The sequence below is a fragment of the Aquarana catesbeiana genome, linkage group LG04 (assembly GCF_042186555.1).
Source record: "Aquarana catesbeiana isolate 2022-GZ linkage group LG04, ASM4218655v1, whole genome shotgun sequence".
Classification (NCBI taxonomy): domain Eukaryota; kingdom Metazoa; phylum Chordata; class Amphibia; order Anura; family Ranidae; genus Aquarana; species Aquarana catesbeiana.
The window spans coordinates 457,585,119-457,609,135 of record NC_133327.1 but is presented as its reverse complement, the minus strand read 5'-3'; the positions used below and the strand labels follow the sequence as shown (position 1 = coordinate 457,609,135).

Here is a 24,017-nt window from a genome sequence, read left to right as displayed (position 1 = left end):
CTAATGTGTACCCCAAGCCAATGTCTGCTGCCACCTAATTTTTATAAAGCAGGGGTCTCAAACTGGTGGCCCTCCAGCTGTTATGAAACTAAAAGTCCCATTATGCCTCTGCCTGCGGAAGTCATGCTTGTAACTGTCAGCCTTGCAATGCCCCATGGGACTTGTAGTTTTGCAACAGCTAGAGGGCTACCAGTTTGAGACCCCTGTTATAAAGAGAAATAAATAGAATCAGCATGCATTTCCTTTTAACAGAACATGTTTTTTTCTAATATGTTGGCTGCAGGTGCTGCAAGATAGGAGGGGAGGAGATGGAAGGGGAGGCACAGGCCATAGCCAATAATAGTAGAGAGGAAGGTATTTTTCAGAGAAAGGACATATTCAGGTTTCAGCAAGTAAACATAGACTTTAACCGTTGATATGTCAGCAGATTTAAGTCTCTTTTAAATCTATGTACACAATACTGACCTGCCAGTCTAAAGCTCTAATAGTTTAGCCACACACAGCTGTCATGGATATGGCTAATAATCAGAAGAAGAAAATTTCAATTGTTGGTGGGGGCTTGGTAAGTAATTTAGACTGTATAAGGTACAAGTGCACAGTATATGTAGAGTTGCCACGCCACCTCATCCCTTTAAACCCGAACACGTTTGAATTACACAGGTTCTGAGGCTAATTAAATGCAGATAAGGCACCAAGTGAGTTTAATTACCACCTTAATCAGCCACAGAACCTGTGTAATTAATATGTGTTTGGGTTTAAAGGGATGAGGTGGCAGCCCTAAGTATATGGTATATATTGTTGATTTACTAAGGCCTGGTTCACACCTATGCATTTTTTAGTGCGTTTTCAGTTTTGCAGAAACACACTACAGTCCATTTAACATTGTTTCCTATGGATGTAGTTCACCTCTGTGCATTTTAAGGAAAGGGCTAGGGACTTTTCGGGGTTTAGGCTCCATAGACATCAAAAGCGTGTATTGAAAAATGCAAAATGCACCTGCAATATGCAACCTGCATAGGTGCGAATCAGGCCTAAGGGCAAATATGCTGTTAACTTTGTAATGGAAGTTGCCCTTTGCAATTGAATTTGCCCCAGAGTTTAGTGAATGTGGTGAAGTTTCATTTGCAAAAAAATACTCAATCACGTTCAAGGAAAAAAAAAAAAAAAACAGTATTTTTTGCTTGCACTTGATTGGATGATTAACAGATTTTCATGGCGTTCAGTAAGGATGAGCTCCGGCGTGTTGGCATACCCCACGTGCAGAGCCCGCCAGGAAGTCGGCACTGCACTGCGCTAATCACAGGCAGTGAGACATTTCCCGATCTCTGCAGCCGCATATCGGGACAATGTCTCACTGCCTGTGAGCAGCGCAGTGCCGACTTCCTAGCGGGTTGTGCGAACACGCCGGAGCTCATCATTAGCGTTGAGTAAGCCCTGATACAAATTCCCTTGCAAAGTACAACTTACCTTTCAAAATGATCTGTCTATTTGCCTCTAGTAGATCCATCCCATAATATAGTTTGTGAGCAGAACGCATGCTAACTTCAATTTTAATTTTAACCATAGCCTCGGGAAGTTCTTGTGTAAGTTTTTTTTGTTTATTGTGGTTGATTTATTATTTACTTTGCTAGGTGAAAAGCAGGGCCACCCCCTATATGCAATGAATAGATGCATGCATAGCATGAATCTATCCATGGCCGCCGCGGCCACCCCCTATTCATGCGTCCGGCACCTTTCAGGGCATCGGGCGCATGAATTACAGCCAGCAGGGTTTTTTTTTTTAAGCACCTGATTAGAGCTTCCAGGTTTGAGAAGCAGGTCTTATACCTGTCACCCGATTGGCTGAAAGGACAGGCGATCTTATTGGACACCTAGGAGGAAGGGAGGAGAGCTGATGCCTGGATGCTCAATCCCTGCCTAGGGTTGCTACCTCATCCCTTTAAACCCGAACACATATTAATTACACAGGTTCTGAGGCTAATTTAATGAAGATAAGGTACCAAGTGAGTTTAATTACCACCTTAATCAGCCGCAGAACCTGTGTAATTAATATGTGTTTGGTTTTAAAGGGATGGGGTAAGTGCCGGTGGACCGAACGGCAGACAGCGGGGGTAGGGTGGTCGATTTGAGTTGCAGTGGAGGGTGGGGGTTCAGTTGCTTGCGCCCCCCCCATACAAAAAAACACCAGCGCCACCGGTGAAGTGTCACTTCTCCTATAGTATTCCAATAACTGTTATTCAATAGCTATTTTATTGTCATTTGTTGAATTATAATGTAAAGCTTTCTCTTCAATAAAATGTGTAATTTAATCTTTTTATGTTAAATTAACATGTGCATGTTCGACCATAGTTTACAAAGTCAATTAGCATAAAGGTAATGCAAAAATATTTATTGCTAGTGCCTAACCTTGTGCAGGTCCTCTGAAAGATTAAAAACTGTATGCATTCACCAGTACAAACCATAGTGGATGCAAATATAAGTGTCTTTATCTTTCTGCAACCAGCAGGAAAAGGGATCATTTAAAACAATGGTTGTGTTACTCTTGAACCCAGTTAAATGGTAATGACGATAGTAGGTGATTGTCATTCATGGTGTACTTTTTACAGTAAATTTGGAATAGTTTCATCTCATTTTAACTACATATATGAAAAAAAATCTATATATTACTATACTAAATTTCGTGTTTTTGGTTTTTGTTTTTTAAAAAACAAAACAAAAAAAAACCCCTGACATTATAGAAGATGTTTGTTGGCTTCTGTGCAAATTATGGAGATCAAATTGCTGATGCTCAGGTTGGTTTGTTCAGGCTGGGTTCACACTGGGTTCCGGTGCGTGTCTTTTCAACGTTTCAGGTTCGATTTCAGCTGGAATTTTTAGCTGAATTCGGACCTGAAATAGACAAAAAGACGCACAGGACTCCTGTGCAATTTGCACCGGAACCGCTGCGGAGATGTGTGAACCGGCTCCATGGAGAGCTGGTCACAATCTCCTGCTATTCGAATTGAATGCGGAGAAATCCGCATCCAGTTCGCAATAGTGTGAACCCAGCCTTATGCCCCGTACACACGTTCTGATTATCGTACGACAGATCGTTCGCATTTTGTTGCATAAAACTAAGATCGAATACAACAGTGCAAAATGTGTGTAGGATTTGTTGTACGATTCTGGAAAAATCTGCTGTGCGTAGCTACGTATTTTAAATGATGTCAAATATGTGTGACCCCTGTGTCCTTCTGGTTTATTTTCGTGTTTCCGAGCATGCGTGCTGTTGATTACACGATTGTCGTACAATGGGCTGTTGTCCGACCGAAGTTTTCCTGTTTGTCCCCTTCAGATTTGGTTGGACGGACTGTCTTGATTGGCTGTTGAAAGCTGTGTACTAACGATCAGATTATCTAACGATCTGTCCGAAAGTGACTTTTGTCGTACGATAATCGGAACGTGTGTACGGGGCATTAATCTGTGGGTAAAGGATTCCTTGTTTGGGCTGGGCAGATCAACTTGCTAACTACAACACCTGCACTTCTTGATTGATTTTCTTTTTTTTTTTTTTTTTTTTTTTTTTTAATACAACTGACTTTGTCACACTAATGACGCCTAGTCATACAATCGTTCATCTTCTTAAGAAAAATCGTAACATTACATGTTCCGTTAGCGGGATTTTTAAGTGCTCTGTAGCCCATTTCTTACTGCCCTTTCACACGGATCTTTCATGCATTTATGGGGTAAAAATGTGGAAGAAAAATGCTTCACTACAGTGAGGTTTTGGTGCAGTTCATTATTAAAAGTCTTGCATGCTGCATCTTTAGTGCACTTTTCAAAAGTGCACCAAAAACGCATAATTGATTTCTATAGAAAACACATCAATACTGCATGCTGTGGTGTGTTTTTTGAGTCAGGAGTTCAGAAAATGCATCAAAAAGGCATATGTGTTTTTACCACGTTTTTTGAACAGAGCAGTGTGAAAGTACCCTTACACAACCCACACTACTTTCAGCTGTACCTAGTGACACCTGAACTGAATTTGCCAGGCAGCTTTCTCAAGTCTATGGTAACAGCAGCATGTTTGATCACTCCTATGAGGAAAGATTGTTCAAGCATGAACATTTTCTTCTCCTCTCCATTCACTTAAATATATGCACTTGAGCAAGCCAATAAAATAAAATTAACTTCCCTCATAGATCTAAAGCCATCTTTAAAGCAAAATGAAATTATTTTCTGAGCAGCACAAACCGAAAACGCTTTAAGGGCTCATTTACACCTGCTTCGACTTCAACACACTTTAAAGCGCCTACCGCATCAACATACTTTTTTGATGCTTCAATGACGCTTGGCAAATGCCCTGTGTGCGTGTGTGTGTGTGTGTGTGTGTGTGTGTGTGTTGATTTTCAATTTTGTCTTAAAGGCTTTAAACCCCGTTCAGCAGATCCCCAGACCATTGGTCCCCTAGTTCAGCAGATCCTCAGCTTATTAGTGCCCTTGTTCAGTAGATCACCTGCTCAGTAGTACTCCGAGCTCTGTTGATGCCGCACTGAGTAGTAGCCCCCAGCTCTGCTGCTCCCCCCCATTCAGTAGTAGCATCTAGCTCTGCTGATCCCTAAGGATGAGCTCCAGCGTGTTAGCACACTCCACGTGCAGAGCCTGCCAGGAAGTTGGCACGGCGCTAATCGGGCAGTGAGACATTTTCCCGATGTGTGGCTGCAGAGATCGGGAAATGTGTCACTGCCTGTGATCAGCGCAGCACCGACTTCCTGGCGGCTCTACACATGGAGTGTGCAAACATGCCGGAGCTCATCCTTACTGATCCCCTACTCAGTAGTAACCCCCAGCTCTGCTGATCCTCAGATTTTTTGATCCTCCTCTCTCCAGTCCCTGCTCACCTCCCGCTATATTGCTCTCATGCTGCGCAGCACATGTGACCTTGCTAGTTTCTCCTGCTCCGGCTCCCCAGCTCTGCTGATCCTCTGCCACTCTCTTTCCTGTCCTCCCTCTCTGGTCCCAGCTCACATTCTGCTATGGTGTTGCACATCTCACTACCTTGCTGCTCCATGCTGTAGACTAGATGTGACGTCTGCACCAGACACTCCCAGAATATATACATATGAACTGGAAGTGACTGCTGATGTCTTTCTAAGAGCCAGCTGTTGTCATACAATAGCAGAAAAGCCTTCCAAAAAGAATGGAGGATGTTATAGCCACAAAGCGGTGCGGGAGTGGGGGTTTAGTGGCAACATCCTTATGTCTAAAAAGCTCACCTAGGTATTATGTTCAGGTGTCCACAAACCTTTAGCTATATAGTATATGAGCCAGAACACACAGAGTTATATATACAGTGGGGACAGAAAATATTCAGACCCCCTTAAATTGTTCACTCTGTTATATTGCAGCCATTTGCTAAAATCATTTAAGTTCATTTTTTTCCTCATTAATGTACACACAGGACCCCATATTGACAGAAAAACACAGAATTGTTGACATTTTTGCAGATTTATTAAAAAAGAAAAACTGAAATATCACATGGTCCTAAGTATTCAGACCCTTTGCTCCAGTATTTAGCAGAAGCACCCTTTTGATCTAATACAGCCATGAGTCTTTTTGGGAAAGATGCAACAAGTTTTTCACACCTGGATTTGAGGATCTTCTGCCATTCCTCCTTGCAGATCCTCTCCAGTTCTGTCAGGTTGGATGGTAAACATTGGTGGACAGGCATTTTTAGGTCTCTCCAGAGATGCTCAATTGGGTTTAAGTGAGGACTCTACCTGGGCCATTCAAGAACTGTCACGTAGTTGTTGTGAAGCCACTCCTTCGTTATTTTAGCTGTGTGCTTAGGGTCATTGTCTTGTTGGAAGGTAAACCTTGGGCCCAGTCTGAGGTCCTGAGCACTCTGGAGAAGGTTTTCATCCAGGATATCCCTGTACTTGGCCACATTCATCTTTCCCTCAATTGCAACCAGTCGTCCTGTCCTTGCAGGTGAAAAACACCCCCACAGCATGATGCTGCCACCACCATTCTTCACTGTTGGGACTGTATTGGGCAGGTGATGAGTAGTGCCTGGTTTTCTCCACACATACCTCTTAGAATTAAGGCCAAAAAGTTCTATCTTGGTCTCATCAGACCAGAGGATCTTATTTCTCACCATCTTGGAGTCCTACAGGTGTTTTTTTTTTTTTTTATAGCAAACTCCATGCGGGCTTTCATGTGTCTTGCACTGAGGAGAGGCTTCCATCGGGCCACTCTGCCATAAAGCCCCCACTGGTGACTGGTGGAGGGATGCAGTGATGGTTGACTTTCTACAACTTTCTCCCATCTCCCGATGCATCTCTGGAGCTCAGCCACAGTGATCTTTGGGTTCTTCTTTACCTCTCTCACCAAGGCTCTTCTCCCCCGATAGCTCAGTTTGGCCGGACGGCCAGCTCTAGGAAGGGTTCTGGTCACCCCAAACATCTTCCATTTAAGGATTATGGAGGCCACTGTGCTCTTAGGAACCTTAAGTGCAGCAGAATTTTTTTTTTTTTGTAACCTTGGCCAGATCTGTGCCTTGCCACAATTCTGTCTCTGAGCTCTTCAGGCAGTTCCTTTTGACCTCATGATTCTCATTTGCTCTGACATGCACTGTGAGCTGTAAGGTCTGTGTGGCTTTCCTAATCAAGTCCAATCAGTATAATCAAACACAGCTGGACTCAAATGAAGATGTAGAACCATCTCAAGGATGATCAGAAGAAATGGACAGCACCTGAGTTAAATATATGAGTGTCACAGCAAAGGGTCTGAATACTTAGGACCATGTGATATTTCAGTTTTTCTTTTTTAATAAATCTGAAAAAATATCAACAATTCTGTGTCTTTCAATATGGGGTGCTGTGTGTACATTAATGAGGAAAAAATGAACTTAACTGATTTTAGCAAATGGCTGCAATAATATAACAAAGAGTGAAAAATTTAAGGTTGTCTGAATACGTCCCCACTGTATATGTGTATATGTATGTGTGTGTATATATTATTTATATATATATACATATATAATTTCTTCAGTAGTACACATTTTGAAATTAGAAGTCCATCAGTGGCTTGTTGGTTTTCCAGTGATATCTCATACCTGCAATACCTCCAAAACAGAGCAAAGCTAAAGCCTGGTACACACTAGGAGTTCAACCCGCTGGGTTTTCCGGGGGAAAAAAAAAAAAAAAAGATCAGAGCCGCTGTACTTACTACGCAAAGTTAGTGCAGCAATCTGCCCCGCTTCTATGCTCTTAGGGGGAGCGCTCCTCCTACCAGAACACTCTGATCGGCGCTCTCTGCCATTGGCTGACAGCGCTGATTGGGAGTCGGTTGGCTGCTGGTTTCCCAGCATGCTCGTCCAACAGAAGCCGGCCAAATGGTTGGCTTCTGTCGGACAGACCGACATAAACCTGGGCCGAATGTCAGCCATTTTCTTTCTTTTTTTAAATTTCTGAATCGGCCGATGTCTCACGACATTTGGCCCGTGTGTACCAGGCTTAAAGCCTCTCAAAAGCTGCAGGTGCTTCAGACAAGCTTTGTCATAGACTTCAATGGAGGCTTGAGAGATGCTTTGAAGTACCAAGAAAGCGACATGGGGTATAATTTTTGAAGCAAAGCAAAAGCAGCGTGTAAACAGGACTGTAAGTTAACCATTTTATTTAGTGACGGGCTTTGTCATTCAGGGCGCTTTCAAAAGCTTGTTCAAAGCCATATTTTGAAGCAAGTGTAAACAAGCCCTTATTCATTTTAAATATTCAAAGCAAACTCACCCATCTATGCATCCATGCTTTATTTTGCTGATACATCACTTTGAAAAACACTCCCTAGCATTTCTAGCCATGGCCATCTTGAGTAAGGGCAGATAATTCATATAGCATTTACTTATAGGAATCCATCTGTCCTTGACTAAGGCATGCAGGCAGGAGGGTGTGCTTGGCTAAGAAAGCCCATCCACCCCTCCTCCAGTTGAAAGAATATAATGCAGATGAAGACTCCTCGGATGTATGTATTTACTAATGCTAGCAGAATAATAATTAAAAATGATTAATGTTGATTGAGAGACTTTAGTTCTGCTTTAATTGCATGTAACAGGATTTGTGTGGCCTATATGGACAACTGTAGCGCTGCCCCTGTAAGAGCTGCTGGGTAGGATGGGTCCTCTGTTCTTTGCCTAAACCTTCTCAAGAACCTCAGCCCATCTGACTCACCAGTAGGGATGAGCTTCGTGTTCGAGTCGAATCCATGCTCGACTCGAACATCATCTGTTCGCCGAATTGCGAACGATATGGGCCGTTCGCGCCAAATTCGTGTGGCGCGTCATGGCCCATAATTCACTGCGTGCGGCATCGCAGTGCATTGCTGGCTGATGATTGGCCAAGCATGCACTATGACCCGCATGCTTGGCCAATCACAGCGCTGTCTGAACAGAGAGCCGTAATTGGCCAAAGCCAAGGAGGCTTTGGCCAATTATGGCTCAGGGGATTTAGTACACGCCCCACACTATATAAGGCCGCCTGCATGGCGGCCCTGTGTAGTGTGTGTTCCGGCGTTGAGATAGATAGACAGAGAGACAGTGTCATTCGATTTAAGTTAGATAGATTAGGCAGGACAGTCAGTGAGTTAGCTGCACTTAGTGTATTGTGTGTGTGTATATATATGTGTATATATATATATATATATATATATATATATATATATATATATATATATATATATATATATATATATATATATATATATATATATATATATATATATGTTATGCATCCCAGGTGATCCTGAGCTCTGCACAGTGTTCAGCTAAAGCTACCTGTAGAAGGTTGGTGGTGTTTTACTGATCCTATCACTCCTGCAGACAGCTAAATAAGCTACAAGTTAGTGTAGTGCGTCCTCCTCACAGTGTTCAGCTAAAACTACAAGTTAGTGTAGTGCGAGCTCTGCACAGTGTTCACCTAAAGCTACCTATAGAAGGTTGGTGGTGTTTTCCTGATCCAATCACTACCGCAGGCAGCTAAATAAGCTACAAGTTAGTTTTTTGCGAGCTCTGCACAGTGTTCAGCTAAAGCTACCTGTAGAAGGTTGATGGTGTTCTCATACTACAGACAGGCAGCTGATTTTGCTAGCTGCAGTATCAGAATCTCTCTCTCTCTCTCTATCTATCTATCTATCTATCTATCTATCTATCTATCTATCTATCTATCTATCTATCTATCTATATCTATAATCTTTATCTATCTATCTATCGATCTATCTATCTATCTATCTATCTATATCTATAATCTCTATCTATCCCAGCTTAGTGCAGCTACAGGCCATTAGTATGTCTGGAAGGCCAACAAGGAGAGGCAGACAGTCACAAGCCAATAAAAGAGGGCAAGCAGACTCTGTGTCTAGAGGCAACAGTGTTGGTCGTGGAGATGGTGCATCCTCATCAGCACGTGGCCGTGGGACACGCTTGGCCTTTTTTTCAGCAGCTGGCCGTGTTGAGCCGCAACATGCAGAAGACTTGGTCGAGTGGATGACCAAGCCGTTCTCATCCTCCTCATCCTCTCTCACCCATGCTCAGGGTACTTTGTCTGGCAAAGCAGCTGCCAACGCGGCCTCTTCCCTCGGCTCAATGGCATCAGTGACTCCTTCCTTAGCCCCACCAAGTCCTCCTGAGGAGTCCCTCGAACTGTTTGACCACAGTGTTGGGTACGTGCTCCAGGAGGATGCCCAGCGTTTAGAAGGCTCTGATGATGATACTGAGCTAGATGAAGGCAGTAACGTGAGCATGGACAGAGGGTGTGCCCAAGAAGGACAGCCATCTGGCAGTCATGCTCTCCCTGCTGCAGCATACTGCCAGGTTTGCTCCAGTGATGAGGAGGGAGGGGATGATGAGGTCACTGACTCAACGTGGGTGCCTGATAGGAGAGAGGAGGAGGAGGCACATCACCAAAGAAGCAGGATGCCCTCCAGGGGCCAGCCTAAGGGCAGCGCACTGACTGCATCACACCCCAAAGCTCCGCATGTGCAGGGCGCTGCTGTCTCTGAACGTTATTCCAAAGTTCTTTGGTGTGGGCCTTTTTTGACACGAGTGCATCAGATTGCACCACTGCTATTTGCAACATATGTCTCAAGCGTATCTCGCGTGGCCAAAACATCTCCCGCTTGGGCACCACATGCTTGACCAGACATATGTTGACCTGCCATGCAGTTCATTGGCAAGCGTATCTAAAAGATCCACACCAAAGAACAAAGAGGACCTCTCCTTGCTCCTCATCAGCTGAGATCTCCAACCCCACTATACCTTCAGTCCTCTCTGAGACCTGCACTGAGAGGAATGAAGGTGTAGAATTAGGTGTGTCACAGCCAAGTACTTGTGGGCAATCTGCTTTCGGTACACCGACGTCAGATTGTACCAGGCAAATTTCCCTGCCCCAGCTGCTGCACCGCCGAAAGAAGTTCACTCCCAGCCATCCACATGCCCAGCGGTTGAATGCTAGCTTGGCAAAATTGCAAGCACTTCAACTGCTGCCTTTTCAGTTGGTAGACTCTGCCCCCTTCCGTGAGTTTGTGGAATGTGCGGTTCCTCAGTGGCAGGTACCCAAACGCCACTTTTTCTCACGGAAGGCGATTCCGGCTCTCTACCGGCATGTGGAAGGCAATGTCCATGCCTCGCTGGACAGGGCGGTCAGCGGTAAGGTGCATATTACCGCTGACTCATGGTCCAGCAGGCATGGACAGGGATGTTACCTAAGTTTCACCACGCATTGGGTGACTCTGCTGGAAGCTGGGAAGGATGCAGGAGAAGGTGCGGTAGTGTTGGAGGTTGTTTTGCCACCACGCCTCCAAAATGCCACTACTAATGATTGTGACACACCTCTCTCCTCCACCCCCTCCTCTTTTTCTTCCTCCATTGCCCCTTCCTGTGCTTTGTCCTCGGAACCAGCGGTGCTCCATAGGCGTTAAAGGGGCCCAAGCAAGTACGCAGGCCAAAATATGCCATGCGGTGCTTGAGCTGGTGTGTTTGGGGGACAGGAGCCACACTGGGGCAGAGGTTCTGTCAGCTCTGCAGGGGCAGGTTCAGAGGTGGTTGACGCCACGCCAACTTAAGGCAGCAATGGTGGTTTGCGACAATGGCACCAACCTCCTCTCCGCCCTCTGACAGGGACAACTGACCCATGTGCCCTGTTTGGCTCACGTCCTTAACTTGGTGGTGCAGCGGTTCTTGGGCAGGTACCTGGGCTTACAGGAAGCCAGGAAAGTCTGTGTGCATTTCCGCCGGTCATATAATGCCAGTGCTCAGCTGGCAGACCTCCAAAAGGAATTTAACCTGCCCAAGAACAGTCTAACATGCCCACCAGGTGGAACTCAACGTTGGCCATGCTGCAGCGGCTGCACACGCAGCAGAGGGCCATCAATGAGTACCTGTGCAACTATGGCACCAGGACAGGGTCAGGGGAGCTTGTTTTTTTTTCCCCACGCCAGTGGGCCATGATCAGGGATGCATGCACTGTCCTGTCACCATTTGAGGAGGCCATGAGGAAGGTGAGCAGTGACAGTGCATGCATCAGTGACACTGTCCCCCTTGTCCACCTGTTGGAGCACACGCTGCGTGGAGTAATGGACAGGGCACTTGAGGCAGAACAGAGGCAGGAAGAGGAGGACTTCCTTAGCTCTCAAGGCCCCCTTCATCCAGACAGTGTTCCTGCGTGCCTGCCGATCACACAGGAAGAGAATGAGGAGGTGGAGGATTGTGTGAGTATGGAGGTGGAGCCTGGCACTCAGCCTCAGCAGCAGTCTTTAAGGGATCCATCCCAAGAAACACATGGACTTGTACGTGGCTGGGAGGAGGTGGCTGCGGACCATGTCGTCCTTAGTGACCCAGAGGACTCAGGACCGAATGCCTCAGCAAACCTACGCTGCATGGCCTCCCTGATCCTGCAAAGCCTGCGGAAGGATCCTCGTATTCGTGGTATCAAGGAGACGGACCAATACTGCCTGGCAACCCTCCTTGATCCACGTTACAAGGGTAAGGTTGCGGACCTTATCTTGCCATCGCAGAGGGAGCAGAGGATGAAACATCTTCGGGAGGCCTTGCAGAAAGGTCTGTGTAACGCGTTCCCAGAGACTGGGAGGTTACAAACTCCTGTTTCTGGACAACGTGTTGCTGAGGCTTCGGTCAGTCAAAGAAGGAGCGCTGGAGAAGGTGGCCATCTGACCGATGCGTTCAGACAATTTTTTAGTCCGCAGCCCCAAGGTATGATCGGTTCCAGCAACCATTGCCAGCGTCTGTTTTACATGGTGCAGGAATACCTAGGGGCAAGATCTGACTTGGACACCTTTCCCACCAAAAATCCTCTGGGTTACTGGGTCTTGAGGATGGATCACTGGCCAAAGCTTGCACAGTATGCAATTGAGCTACTGGCCTGTCCTGCATCCAGCGTTCTTTCGGAACGCACATTCGGTGCTGCTGGAGGCTTTGTAACCGATCACAGGGTGCGTCTGTCCACCGACTCGGTCGATCATCTGACCTTCATAAAAATGAATCAGTCTTGGATCACTACCAGCTACCAAGCACCTGATGCTGATGTAACCGAATAATTTTTTTTGAAATCTCAGATCCCTTCAAAGACTGCCTATGCTGATGTTGAGTGACTATCCTGAGTAATTATCCTCTTCCTCCTCAATGATCATGATGATAGCTTGTAAGAACATTTTTGGTTCTGGGCACCGCCACCAGTGCCTAAGGCCCAATTTTTCAGCCCCTGTTTAACAGGGGCGTGTAATTACAATTCTTGATCTAATATTTCACAGCAGGGCCCATTCCAGCGCCCACCAAGAGTAACTGTGAGGACTTAGTGTTGTGGCACCAGCACTACCATCACCAAAGGCCCAATTTTTCTGGCCCTGTTCAACAGGGGCATGTAATTACAATTCTTGATCTAATATTTCACAGCAGGGCCCTGTGAGGGCCTATAGTGTTGAGGCCACAACAACACCTAAGGCCAAAATTTCTGCTGAGTATATAGGGCAGGCCCCTACCTTTAAACATCCAACTTACAAACGACTCCTACTTGCAAACGGAAGGAGACAACAGGAAGTGAGATGAAATCTACCCCATAGGAAGGGAAGTTCTCTCCTGTAAGAGTTAATATGGGAAAAACTTTTCTCCTTTCCACTGATGCTTTATCACCAATCCTTGTTTCACTAAAAACCCCAAATTTTCAAAAAACATTTGTCATTGGGACAAAAAGTGAGGTGAAATCTTCTGAAGAGGAGCACAGACAGCAAAACAAATGTCACAGGGGTGATAACCATTCCCTATGTTTTCCAAAAAGCTTAAAAACAGATTTTTTGGCTGGAGCTACACTTTAAAAATGTACCAGTTCAAAATTACAAACAGATTCTACTTAACAACAAACCTACAGTCCCTGTCTTGTTTGCACTGCCTGTATACTGCTGTTCAGAGTATATAGGGCCTTGGGGCCCCACGCCTTTCCTTTTTTTAATTTGTGTGCGGAGTTCCCCTTAATATCTATACAGGACCCAAAGGGTCTGGTAATGGACTGGAGGGTACCCATGCCCTTTGTCTCACTGATTTTCATCCATATTGCCAGGACCCGACATTACATTAAAGCTGCAAGCAATTTTAAATGACTTTTTTTCCTTCAAAAATGTAATTTTGTGCAGGGACTGTTCTAAGCACGGGAAACATGCGCCACTTTACAGGCATACTATAGACACCCCCCAGGTACGATATTTAACCACTTGCCGACCGCCTCATGTCTATATACGCGAACAGAGCGGCACGGCAGGCAAAATCACGTACCTGATACGTGATGCCTTCCCGCGGGCGGGGGGTCTGATCGGACTCCCCCCCGGTGCCATAGGCTCTTGTTCGCGGGCGATGAGAGGTCAGGGGGAGGCCATCCATTGATGGCCAACCCCTCCCGATTGCTCCCAGCGAATCAAATGCTTCCTCTCCTTCTGTAACAGAGGGAGAGGAAGTGATGTCATCCCTCCTTGAGCCGGTCTTTTTGATCCGGCGCCGAGGAGAGAAGACATCCAAGTAAGTGCACCAACACTACACTTCCAGTAGAACACGCAGGCACACTTTTCACCCCCCTGTCACCCCCCGATCACCCCCCTGTACCCCCTGTCACTCTGACACCAATAGCAGTGTTTTTTTTTTTTTTTTGCATTGGTGTCAGTTTGTGACAGTTATAAGTGTTAGGGCAGTTAGGTTAGCCCCCTTTAGGTCTAGGGTACCCCCCTTTAGGTCCAGGGTACCCCCTAACCCCCCCTAATAAAGGTTAACCCCGTGATCACCCCCCGTCACCAGTGTCGCTAAGCGATCGTTTTTCTGATCGCTGTATTAGTGACACAGGTGACGCTAGTTTAGGGAGGTAAGTATATAAACACAAAAAAATATATAAAATAAAAAAACCAAAAATAGTTGTTGTTGTTTTATTGTTCTCTCTCTATTCTCTCTCTATTGTTCTGCATTCTATACTGCAATGTTTTATTGTTATGTTTTTATCATGTTTGCTTTTATAGGTATTCAATTTTTTTATACTTTGTTTTTTTATTGTTAACCACTTTTTTGTTTTCCGGTACGCCATTCAGCTGCAGAGCGGATTTGTTTATCTTGACAGCAACAGCGTTTGCTCCCACGATACATAAAGCCGTGACTCCAGCGCTGTCGGAGGTGATTTCACCACCACAGTTACATACTTCAGCATGTATGCCGAAGCGTGGGGGCAGCAGTGGGTGGAGGAGCGATTTGCTCCTGCCTTTTGCGGGAGGATGCCCCCATGCTTCGGCATATATATACTGTGCATGTATGCCCATCATTAGAAGTGGGTGGATGAAGGGAGGTATTCTAATGGTGGGCATACCCACCGATCAATATCTTTTTTTCGTTAAGCCCACAGGCTGCATGAAAAAAAAGTTTACAATGTATGCCCAACAAGGACCAGCAACGTACTGGTATGTTGCTGGACTTTGAGTGGTTATACCAGAATGATGCCTGCAGGTTTAGGTATCATCTTGGTATCATTCTTTTCAGCCAGTGGTTGGCTTTCATGTAAAAGCAATCCTAGTGGCTAATTAGCCTCTAGACTGCTTTTACAAGCAGTGGGAGGGAATGCCCCCCCCCACCGTCTTCCATGTTTTTCTCTGGCTCTCCTGTCCCAACAGGGAACTTGAGAATGCAGCCGGTGATTCAGCCAGCTGACCATAGAGCTGATCAGAGACCAGAATGGCTCCAAACATCTCTATGGCCTAAGAAACCGGAAGCTACGAGCATTTCATGACTTAGATTTCGCCGGATGTAAACAGCGCCATTGGGAAATTGGGAAAACATTTTATCACACCGATCTTGGTGTGGTCAGATGCTTTGAGGGCAGAGGAGAGATCTAGGGTCTAATAGACCCCAATTTTTTCTAAAAAGAGTACCTGTCACTACCTATTGCTATCATAGGGGATATTTACATTCCCTGAGATAACAATAAAAATGATTAAAAAAAAAATAAAAATGAAAGGAACAGTTTAAAAATAAGATAAAAAAGCAAAAAAAATAATTAAAAAAAAAAAAAAAAAAAAAAGCACCCCTGCCCCCCCCTGCTCTCGCACAAAGGCGAACGCAAGCGTCGGTCTGGCGTCAAATGTAAACAGCAATTGCACCATGCATGGGAGGTATCAGCGCGAAGGTCAGATCGAGGGCAGTAATTTTAGCAGCAGACCTCCTCTGTAAATCTAAAGTGGTAACCTGTAAAGGCTTTTAAAGGCTTTTAAAAATGTATTTAGTTTGTCACCACTGCACGTTTGTGCGCAATTTTAAAGCATGTCATGTTTGGTATCCATGTACTCGGCCTAAGATCATCTTTTTTATTTCATCAAACATTTTGACAAAATAGTGTGTTTTAGTGTATTAAAATTTAAAAAAGTGTGTTTTTTCCCCAAAAAATGCGTTTGAAAAATCGCTGCGCAAATACTGTGTGAAAAAAAAAAATTAAACACCCACCATTTTAATCTGTAGGGCATTTGCTTTAAAAAAATATATAATGTTTGGGGGTTCAAAGTAATTTTTTTGCAAAAAAAAAAAAATTTTTCATGTAAACAAAAAGTGTCAGAAAGGGCTTTGTCTTCAAGTGGTTAGAAGAGTGGGTGGTGTGTGACATAAGCTTCTAAATGTTGTGCATAAAATGCCAGGACAGTTCAAAACCCCCCCAAATGACCCCATTTTGGAAAGTAGACACCCCAAGCTATTTGCTGAGAGGCAGGTCGAGTCCATGGAATATTTTATATTGTGACACAAGTTGCGGGAAAAAGACAAATTTTTTTTTTTTTTTTTTTTTTGTTGAACAAAGTTGTCACTAAATGATATATTGCTCAAACATGCCATGGGAATATGTGAAATTACACCCCAAAATACATTCTTTTGCTTCTCCTGAGTACGGGGATACCACATGTGTGAGACTTTTTGGGAGCCTACCCGCGTACGGGACCCCGAAAACCAAGCCCCGCCTTCAGGCTTTCTAAGGGCGTAAATTTTTTATTTCACTCTTCACTGCCTATCACAGTTTCGGAGGCCATGGAATGCCCAGATGGCACAAACCCCCCCCAAATGACCCCATTTTGGAAAATAGACACCCAAAGCTATTTGCTGAGAGGTATAGTGAGTATTTTGCAGACCTCACTTTTTGTCACAAACTTTTGAAAATTGAAAAAAGAAAAAAAAAATACGTTTTTCTTGTCTTTCTTCATTTTCAAAAACAAATGAGAACTGCAAAATACTCACCATGCCTCTCAGCAAATAGCTTGGGGTGTCTACTTTCCAAAATGGGGTCATTTGGGGGGGTTTTGTGCCATCTTGGCATTTTATGGCCTTCAAAACTGTGATAGGTAGTGAGGAGTGAAATCAAAAATGTATGCCCTTAGAAATCCTGAAGGCGGTGCTTGGTTTTCGGGGCCCCGTACGCGGCTAGGCTCCCAAAAAGTCCCACACATGTGGTATCCCCGTACTCAGGAGAAGCAGCAGAATGTATTTTGGGGTGTAATTCCACATATGCCCATGGCATGTTTGAGCAATATATCATTTAGTGACAACTTTGTGCAAAAAAAAAAAAAATTGTCACATTCCCACAACTTGTGTCAAAAAATAAAATATTCCATGGACTCAACATGCCTCTCAGCAAATAGCTTGGGGTGTCTACTTTCCAAAATGGGGTCATTTGGGGGGGTTTTGTGCCATCTTGGCATTTTATGGCCTTCAAAACTGTGATAGGTAGTGAGGAGTGAAATCAAAAATTTATGCCCTTAGAAATCCTGAAGGCGGTGCTTGGTTTTCGGGGCCCCGTACGCGGCTAGGCTCCCAAAAAGTCCCACACATGTGGTATCCCCGTACTCAGGAGAAGCAGCTGAATGTATTTTGGGGTGCAATTCCACATATGCCCATGGCCTGTGTGAGCAATATATCATTTAGTGAAAACTTTTTGTAAATTTTTTTTTTTTTTGTCATTATTCAATCACCTGGGACAAAAAAAATAAATATTCAATGGGTTCAACATGCCTCTCAGCAATTTCCTTGGAGTGTCTACTTTCCAAAATGGGGTCATTTGGGGGGGGGGGTTTGCCCTGCCCTGCCATTTTAGCACCTCAAGAAATGACATAGGCAGTCATAAACTAAAAGCTGTGTAAATTCCAGAAAATGTACCCTAGTTTGTAGACGCTATAACTTTTGCGCAAACCAATAAATATACGCTTATTGACATTTTTTTTACCAAAGACATGTGGCCGAATACATTTTGGCCTAAATGTATGACTAAAATTGAGTTTATTGGATTTTTTTTAATAACAAAAAGTAGAAAATATCATTTTTTTTCAAAATTTTCGGTCTTTTTCCGTTTATAGCACAAAAAATAAAAATGGCAGAGGTGATCAAATACCATCAAAAGAAAGCTCTATTTGTGGGAAGAAAAGGACGCAAATTTCGTTTGGGTACAGCATTGCATGACCGCGCAATTAGCAGTTAAAGCGACGCAGTGCCAAATTGTAAAAAGTTCTCTGGTCAGGAAGGGGGTAAATCCTTCCGGGGCTGAAGTGGTTAAAGGAATATTTCACTTTTTTTTTTTTTTTTTTTTTTTACTTTAAGCATCATTAAAATCACTGCTCCCAAAAAAACGGACGTTTTTAAAAGTTTTTTGCATTGATACATGTCCCCTGGGGCAGGACCTGGGTCCCCAAACCCATTTTAGGACAATACCATGCAAATTAGCCTTTAAAATGAGCACTTTTGATTTAGAACGTTCGAGTCCCATAGACGTCAATGGAGTTCTAACGTTCGTGCGAATTTTCGGTCCGTTCGCAGGTTCTGGTGCGAACCGAATTGGGGGTGTCCGGCTCATCCCTACTCACCAGGTTGAGTTTACAAACCTATAATATCACAGGAAATCACGAAAAGTAATACTTAGTACCCACTAGTAGTGCTACATCTAAGAAAACAGGCACCAAAGCAATAGTGTTGGTAACTAGGCAAGCATAAAATGGAATAACCATGGTGATAACAGTTTAGCCCACAAAGTAAGGAGTAGGTATAAGATGACATTTGGCATTAGACATGTGTACTACCGAAAAATTTGTTAGTTTTTGTTTCATTCGTTTTTTTTTCCTAACATTCGGAAATTTGACTAAACTAACTAATAATAAATAACTATTAAATTATAGGTATTGGAATGTTCTTCAAATTTGGTTGTTAGTGAACGTAACGAATACAAATTTATCTGAAGTTACAAATTATCCGAAATAAAGAATGCCGCATCTAAACAAATGAAACGAAATAATAATAAATAAAATAATACTTTATTGTTGTTGTTTATTATTATTATTATTAATTTGTTACGTTCCATTCATTTAGATATGGCATTCGTTATTACGGGTAATTCGCAACTTTGGATATATTCGTATTCGTTCTGTTCACTAACAGCCATATTTTAAAGGAAATTCCAATACCTATAATTTAATAGTTAGTAATAGTTAAGTTAATATTTCAGTTTTTTTAAGGTTTTTGAATTTTCTGATTTTTATTCTTATTTTTTGATTTCCAAATTTTCGAATTTTCAGATTTTCCAATATTTGGAAAAAATGGCGAAATTCGGATATTTCCAAATTTGTCTAATTTCGTTAAACGAATTTGGAACTAAACAAATTGCACATGTCTATTTGGCCTCCAGATCAGCATAAACCGTAGCAAGAACACCTCAAGTGCAGCAGTGAGCAGTAGTAAAGTTTAATCTGCTGGAATTATACTGCCAGTAAGAATTTTATGATGGCGATCCTAGATCAACTGGGTATGCACTGTTCAAAAGAAAAGGAGGATGGTAGAGGAGGGACAGCAGAACAAAGGGGGTTGCAGAATAATTATTACAGATGGGGCAGTTCTTTAAGATTGTTCTGCCAGCTATTGTTGGGGCCCTTTTAAAATCATTTTTGAACTTTATGACCGTCCCAATTAACCTACATGCAGTTTAGGTACAGTATAGGTATGGTATAGTCTCAGTACAGGTGCAAGTTACATGTGGTTCAGATTCGGTAAAGGTTCAGCATAATGTGGTATAGGGTTGGTATAGGTGCAGTCTAGGCTTGGAATACATGCAGTGTGGATTGGGTACACTTGGTGTCCTGCTTTCAGTGGCTCAGTTCCTCCTAGCAGTATCAGCAATGAGAGAATAGCCCTCTTATCAGCCTCTGGGATGATGCAGTGACCTCTCGCTCTAGAAGCAGGCTCCTTTAGTCTCTCCAAAAAAGCCTTCGGTGATCAGCAGTGAGAAGTGGAGGATGCATGGATGCTCCACTATCCCTGCTGCAGTGGTGCAGTTGCTGTGATGTGGGTGGTACTGCGCTGCCCTGGGTTGTCCTCACTCCCAGTCTCTGGCTCAGATCCCCAATGGTCTGGTCTCCATCTGGCAGGCAAAGATGCTCTCCCTCTAACTCCATCAGTGCTAAGAGGTAGAACTTTTCTCAGCAGTTTCATAAAAATCCTGTCTCCACTTCTTAGCACACTGCATATTGGGATGTGTAGTGTAGCTATTATGACTGCTGTCCCAAACTACAATTTCCCAGCATTCTCAGTGCTCTGCATAAAAGTCTATGGGCTTGCTCAGCTTTAGCTCCACATCCCACTGGCCAAAGGAGAATGGTACCACATTCTCAGTAGAGGGGGGAGAAGAATAAAAAGCAGTGTCTCCTTATCCATATTGCTGGAGCCCAGCACCTGGCTACACAACCATCATTTTTGTTGAAGATTACTGAGCTCCTAAACAGACTGAGGTGCAGCCTGGTGTTGTCGGATGGACCAAAATATAATGTCCCAGAGGTGATCTATTGGATTTAGTCAGGCGTGCATGGGGGCCCTTCAATGGTATCAATTCCTTCATCCTCCAGGAACTGGCTGCATACTCTCGCCACATGAATCCGGGCATCCTCGTGCACCAGGAGGAACCCAGGACCCACTGAACCAGGGTAGAGTCTGACAATGGGTCCAAGGATTTCATCCTGATTTAACTAATGGCAGCCAGGGTGCCATTGTCTAGCCTGTAGAGGTCTGTAAGTCCCTGCATGGATATCACTGACCCACCACCAAAATGGTCATGCTGAACGATGTTACAGGCAGCATAACATTCTCTGTGTCTTCTCCAGACCCTTTCACATCTGTCATATGTGCTCAGGGTGAACCTACTCTCATCTGTGAAAAGCACAGGGAACCAGTGGCAGACCTGCCAAATCTGGTGTTCAATGGCAAATGCCAATCGAGCTCCATGATGCTGGGCAGTGAGCACAAGGCCCATCTAGAGGACGTCGGCCCTCGTGAAGTTTGTTTCTGATTGTGTTGTCAGACATTCACATCAGTGACCTGCTCGAGGTCATTTTGTAGGGCTTTGGTAGTGCTCATCCTGTTCTTTCTTGTGCAAAGGAGCAGATACCGGCCCTGCTGACGGGTTAAGGACCTTCTACGGCCCTGTCCAGCTCTCCTAGAGTAACTGCCTGTCTCCTGGAATCTCCTCCATGCTCTTGAGACTGTGCTGGGAGAAAGCAAACCTTCTGGCAATGGCACGTAGTCCACATCCTAGAAGAGTTGGACTGCCTGTGCAACCTCTATAGGGTCCAGGTTTTGCCTCATGCTACCAGTAGTGACACGGACCCTAGCCAAATGAAAAACTAGTTAAAAAAACCCAGAAAAGATGAGTAGGTAACAAAAATGTCAGTGGCCTCCACCTGTAAAACCATTCCTGTTTTGGAGGTTGTCTCATTGTTGCCCATCTAGTGCACCTGTTGTTAAATTCATTAACACCAAAGCAGCTGAAACTGATTGACAACCCCCTCTGCGACTTAACTGACCAGATCAATAGGAGTTTAATTGACTTGACGCTATACTCTGATTAAAAAGTGTTTAATTTTTTTGAGATGTTTGTATGTATATATAAATGTGTATACAAACACATCTAATATATATTTACGGTATTATATAGAAAACAATAAAAATAATAACACCTAATAAAAAAAAATATATATATATATATATATAATTATAATATAATTTATTTTTAACAATAAGAAAAGAGCTTTTAAAAAATATAAAAATGAGGGAACACTAGTGTCGTTTAAATGTTACAAAGAATTTAACAGAATATGTAAAAAGGAAATCAAGGAGCATGGATTCGTGAAAGACAGAAGTTGTCAGACAAACCTGATTTCTTTTTATGAAGAGGTAAGTAAAACCTTGGACAGAGGGGTGGCTGTGGACGTGGTATACTTGGATTTTGCAAAAGCGTTCGATACAGTTCCGCACACACGGCTCATGTGTAAGATAAAGTCTACAGGCTTGGAAATATCAGTTTGTAAATGGATAGAAAACTGGCTAAAAGACAGAATTCAGAGAGTGGTGGTTAATGATTCTTACTCTGAATGGTCTAGGCTAGGGTTATCAGTGGTGTACCCCAAGGTTCAGTGCTGGGACCCTTACTCTTTTTAATATCTTTATAAATGATATTGGGTCTGGGATCAAAAGTAACATTTCTGTCTTTGCAGATGACACCAAGCTATGCAGTGGAATAACGTCCTTACAGGATGTCTCCAATTTACAAGCTGACCTCAATGCTCTGTCTAATTGGGCGTCTATGTGGCAGATGAGGTTTAATGTTGAGAAATGTAAAGTTATGCACTTGGGGCTAAGAATATGCATGCATCATACATACTAGGGGGAGTACAGCTGCGGGAATCCGTAGTGGAGAAGGATCCGGGGGTTTTGGTGGATCATAAGCTCAATAATAGCATGCAATGCCAAGCTGCGGTTTCCAAAGCGAGCAAAGTCCTTTCTTGTAATAAGTATGCAGAATATGCAGTTCAGTTTTGGGCACCAGTTCTCAAAAAGGATATCGGGGAACTGGAGAAAGTGCAGAGAAGGGCAACCAAACTGATAAGAGGCATGGAGGAGATCAGCTATGAGCAAAGATTAGAGGAACTGAATTTATTCACTCTTGAGAAGAGGAGAATAAGGGGGGATATGATCAACATGTTCAAATATATAAGGGGTCCATACAGTGAACTTGGTGTTGAGTTATTCACTTTACGGTCAACACAGAGGACAAGGGGCACTCTTTACACCTAGAGGAAAAGAGATTTCATCTCCAAATACGGAAAGGTTTCTTCACAGTAAGAGCTGTGAAAATTTGGAATAGACTCCCACCAGAGGTGGTTCTGGCCAGCTCAGTAGATTGCTTTAAGAAAGGCCTGAATACTTTCCTAAATGTACATATGTATAACTGGGTACTAGCATTTATAGATAAAGTTGATCCAGGGAAAATCCGATTGCTTCTTGGGGGATCAGGAAGGAATTTTTTCCCCTGCTGTAGCAAATTGGAGCATGTTCTGCTGGGGTTTTTTGCCTTCCTCTGGATCAATTGTGGGTATAGAATTGGGTATATTGGATTGTACGATTTTTTTTTTTGTATTATTATTTATTTAATGGTTGAACTGGACGAACTTGTGTCTTTTTTTCAACCTGACTATGTATGTGTGTGTGTGTGTATGTATGTATGTGTATATGTAATATATATATATATATATATATATATATATATATATATATATATTATTTGTGTGTGTGTGTGGTGTGTGTGTGTGTGTGTATATGTAGCACTGGTAGATTTCTAATCTACCACTTATATGTAAGTTTAGTGGGTCATCTGTGCTGTACATAGTTCAAATTTAATCTAGGGCTAAATTAGCCTCTGTTCCAGCATTGGCTGTGTTGCGTGCAGTTCCGCACTGTTGCCTGTAGGTGTCGCTGTCACCATAGGTCAGTGTTGGAAAGCAACAAGCTGAAGTATATTGAGTGCTCTTCTTTCTCGGAGGCAACTCGGCAGAGGTGGTCCGCTGCTGTGCACTCTGGGAGAGGGTACTTAAGGGGCAGACGCCATTTTTCTTTATCTTTCACCTGCTGGCCCCCCTGGCCTAAAGGTATGTGACGAGTCAGTTCTACCTCGTGGCCCTCCAGGCCGGAGGGTTGTGTTGCTGCAACCGTGCAAGTGGGCCCAGAAGCCTGTCTGGGGCCTACTACTACGGAGATGGTCCTGTGCTGTCTGTCCTGCGGGAAGAAGCCGGACAATTGAGAAGACCCAGGGGAGGACCCGTCTTTGGAGAGGACCGAGCGGAACGCTGGTATCTCAAGAGGGGCCTGGTGACTCAATTGAAGGATGCATCTTAATCTAACCTATCGCACAAGTACTGCCGGGTCGGCTTAAAGGTTCTGGTACTGTGTTGCTGTTCATCTAAAACTACTACGTCCTGTGGCAGAGGATCGTACAGTTGAATTGTGCTTTTCAAGTCTGTGGCAGAGATTTTTTGGAATTTAAAGTCCTCAGGGATATAAAGAAAAAGGTATTTGAACCTCCCTGCAACTCTTCTTCTACCTCTTTCCTGCTACTTCTTCTTCAAGTTCCTTCCTATCAAAGCATTGAAAAAGTACTAAAGTG

At 43.7% G+C, this 24,017-nt stretch overlaps 1 protein-coding gene across 1 annotated transcript in view; it reads left to right on the top strand.

The window, feature by feature from the left end:
• The first annotated feature begins 404 nt into the window (after nt 1-404).
• Nucleotides 405-24,017, top strand: part of KMO (kynurenine 3-monooxygenase) — a 124,321-nt gene continuing 100,708 nt past the window's right edge. The window contains exon 1 of the mRNA XM_073627511.1: nt 405-562. Within this exon, the coding sequence (XP_073483612.1) occupies nt 509-562 (54 nt within the window). The 5' untranslated portion in view covers nt 405-508. The remainder of the gene's footprint in view (nt 563-24,017) is intronic.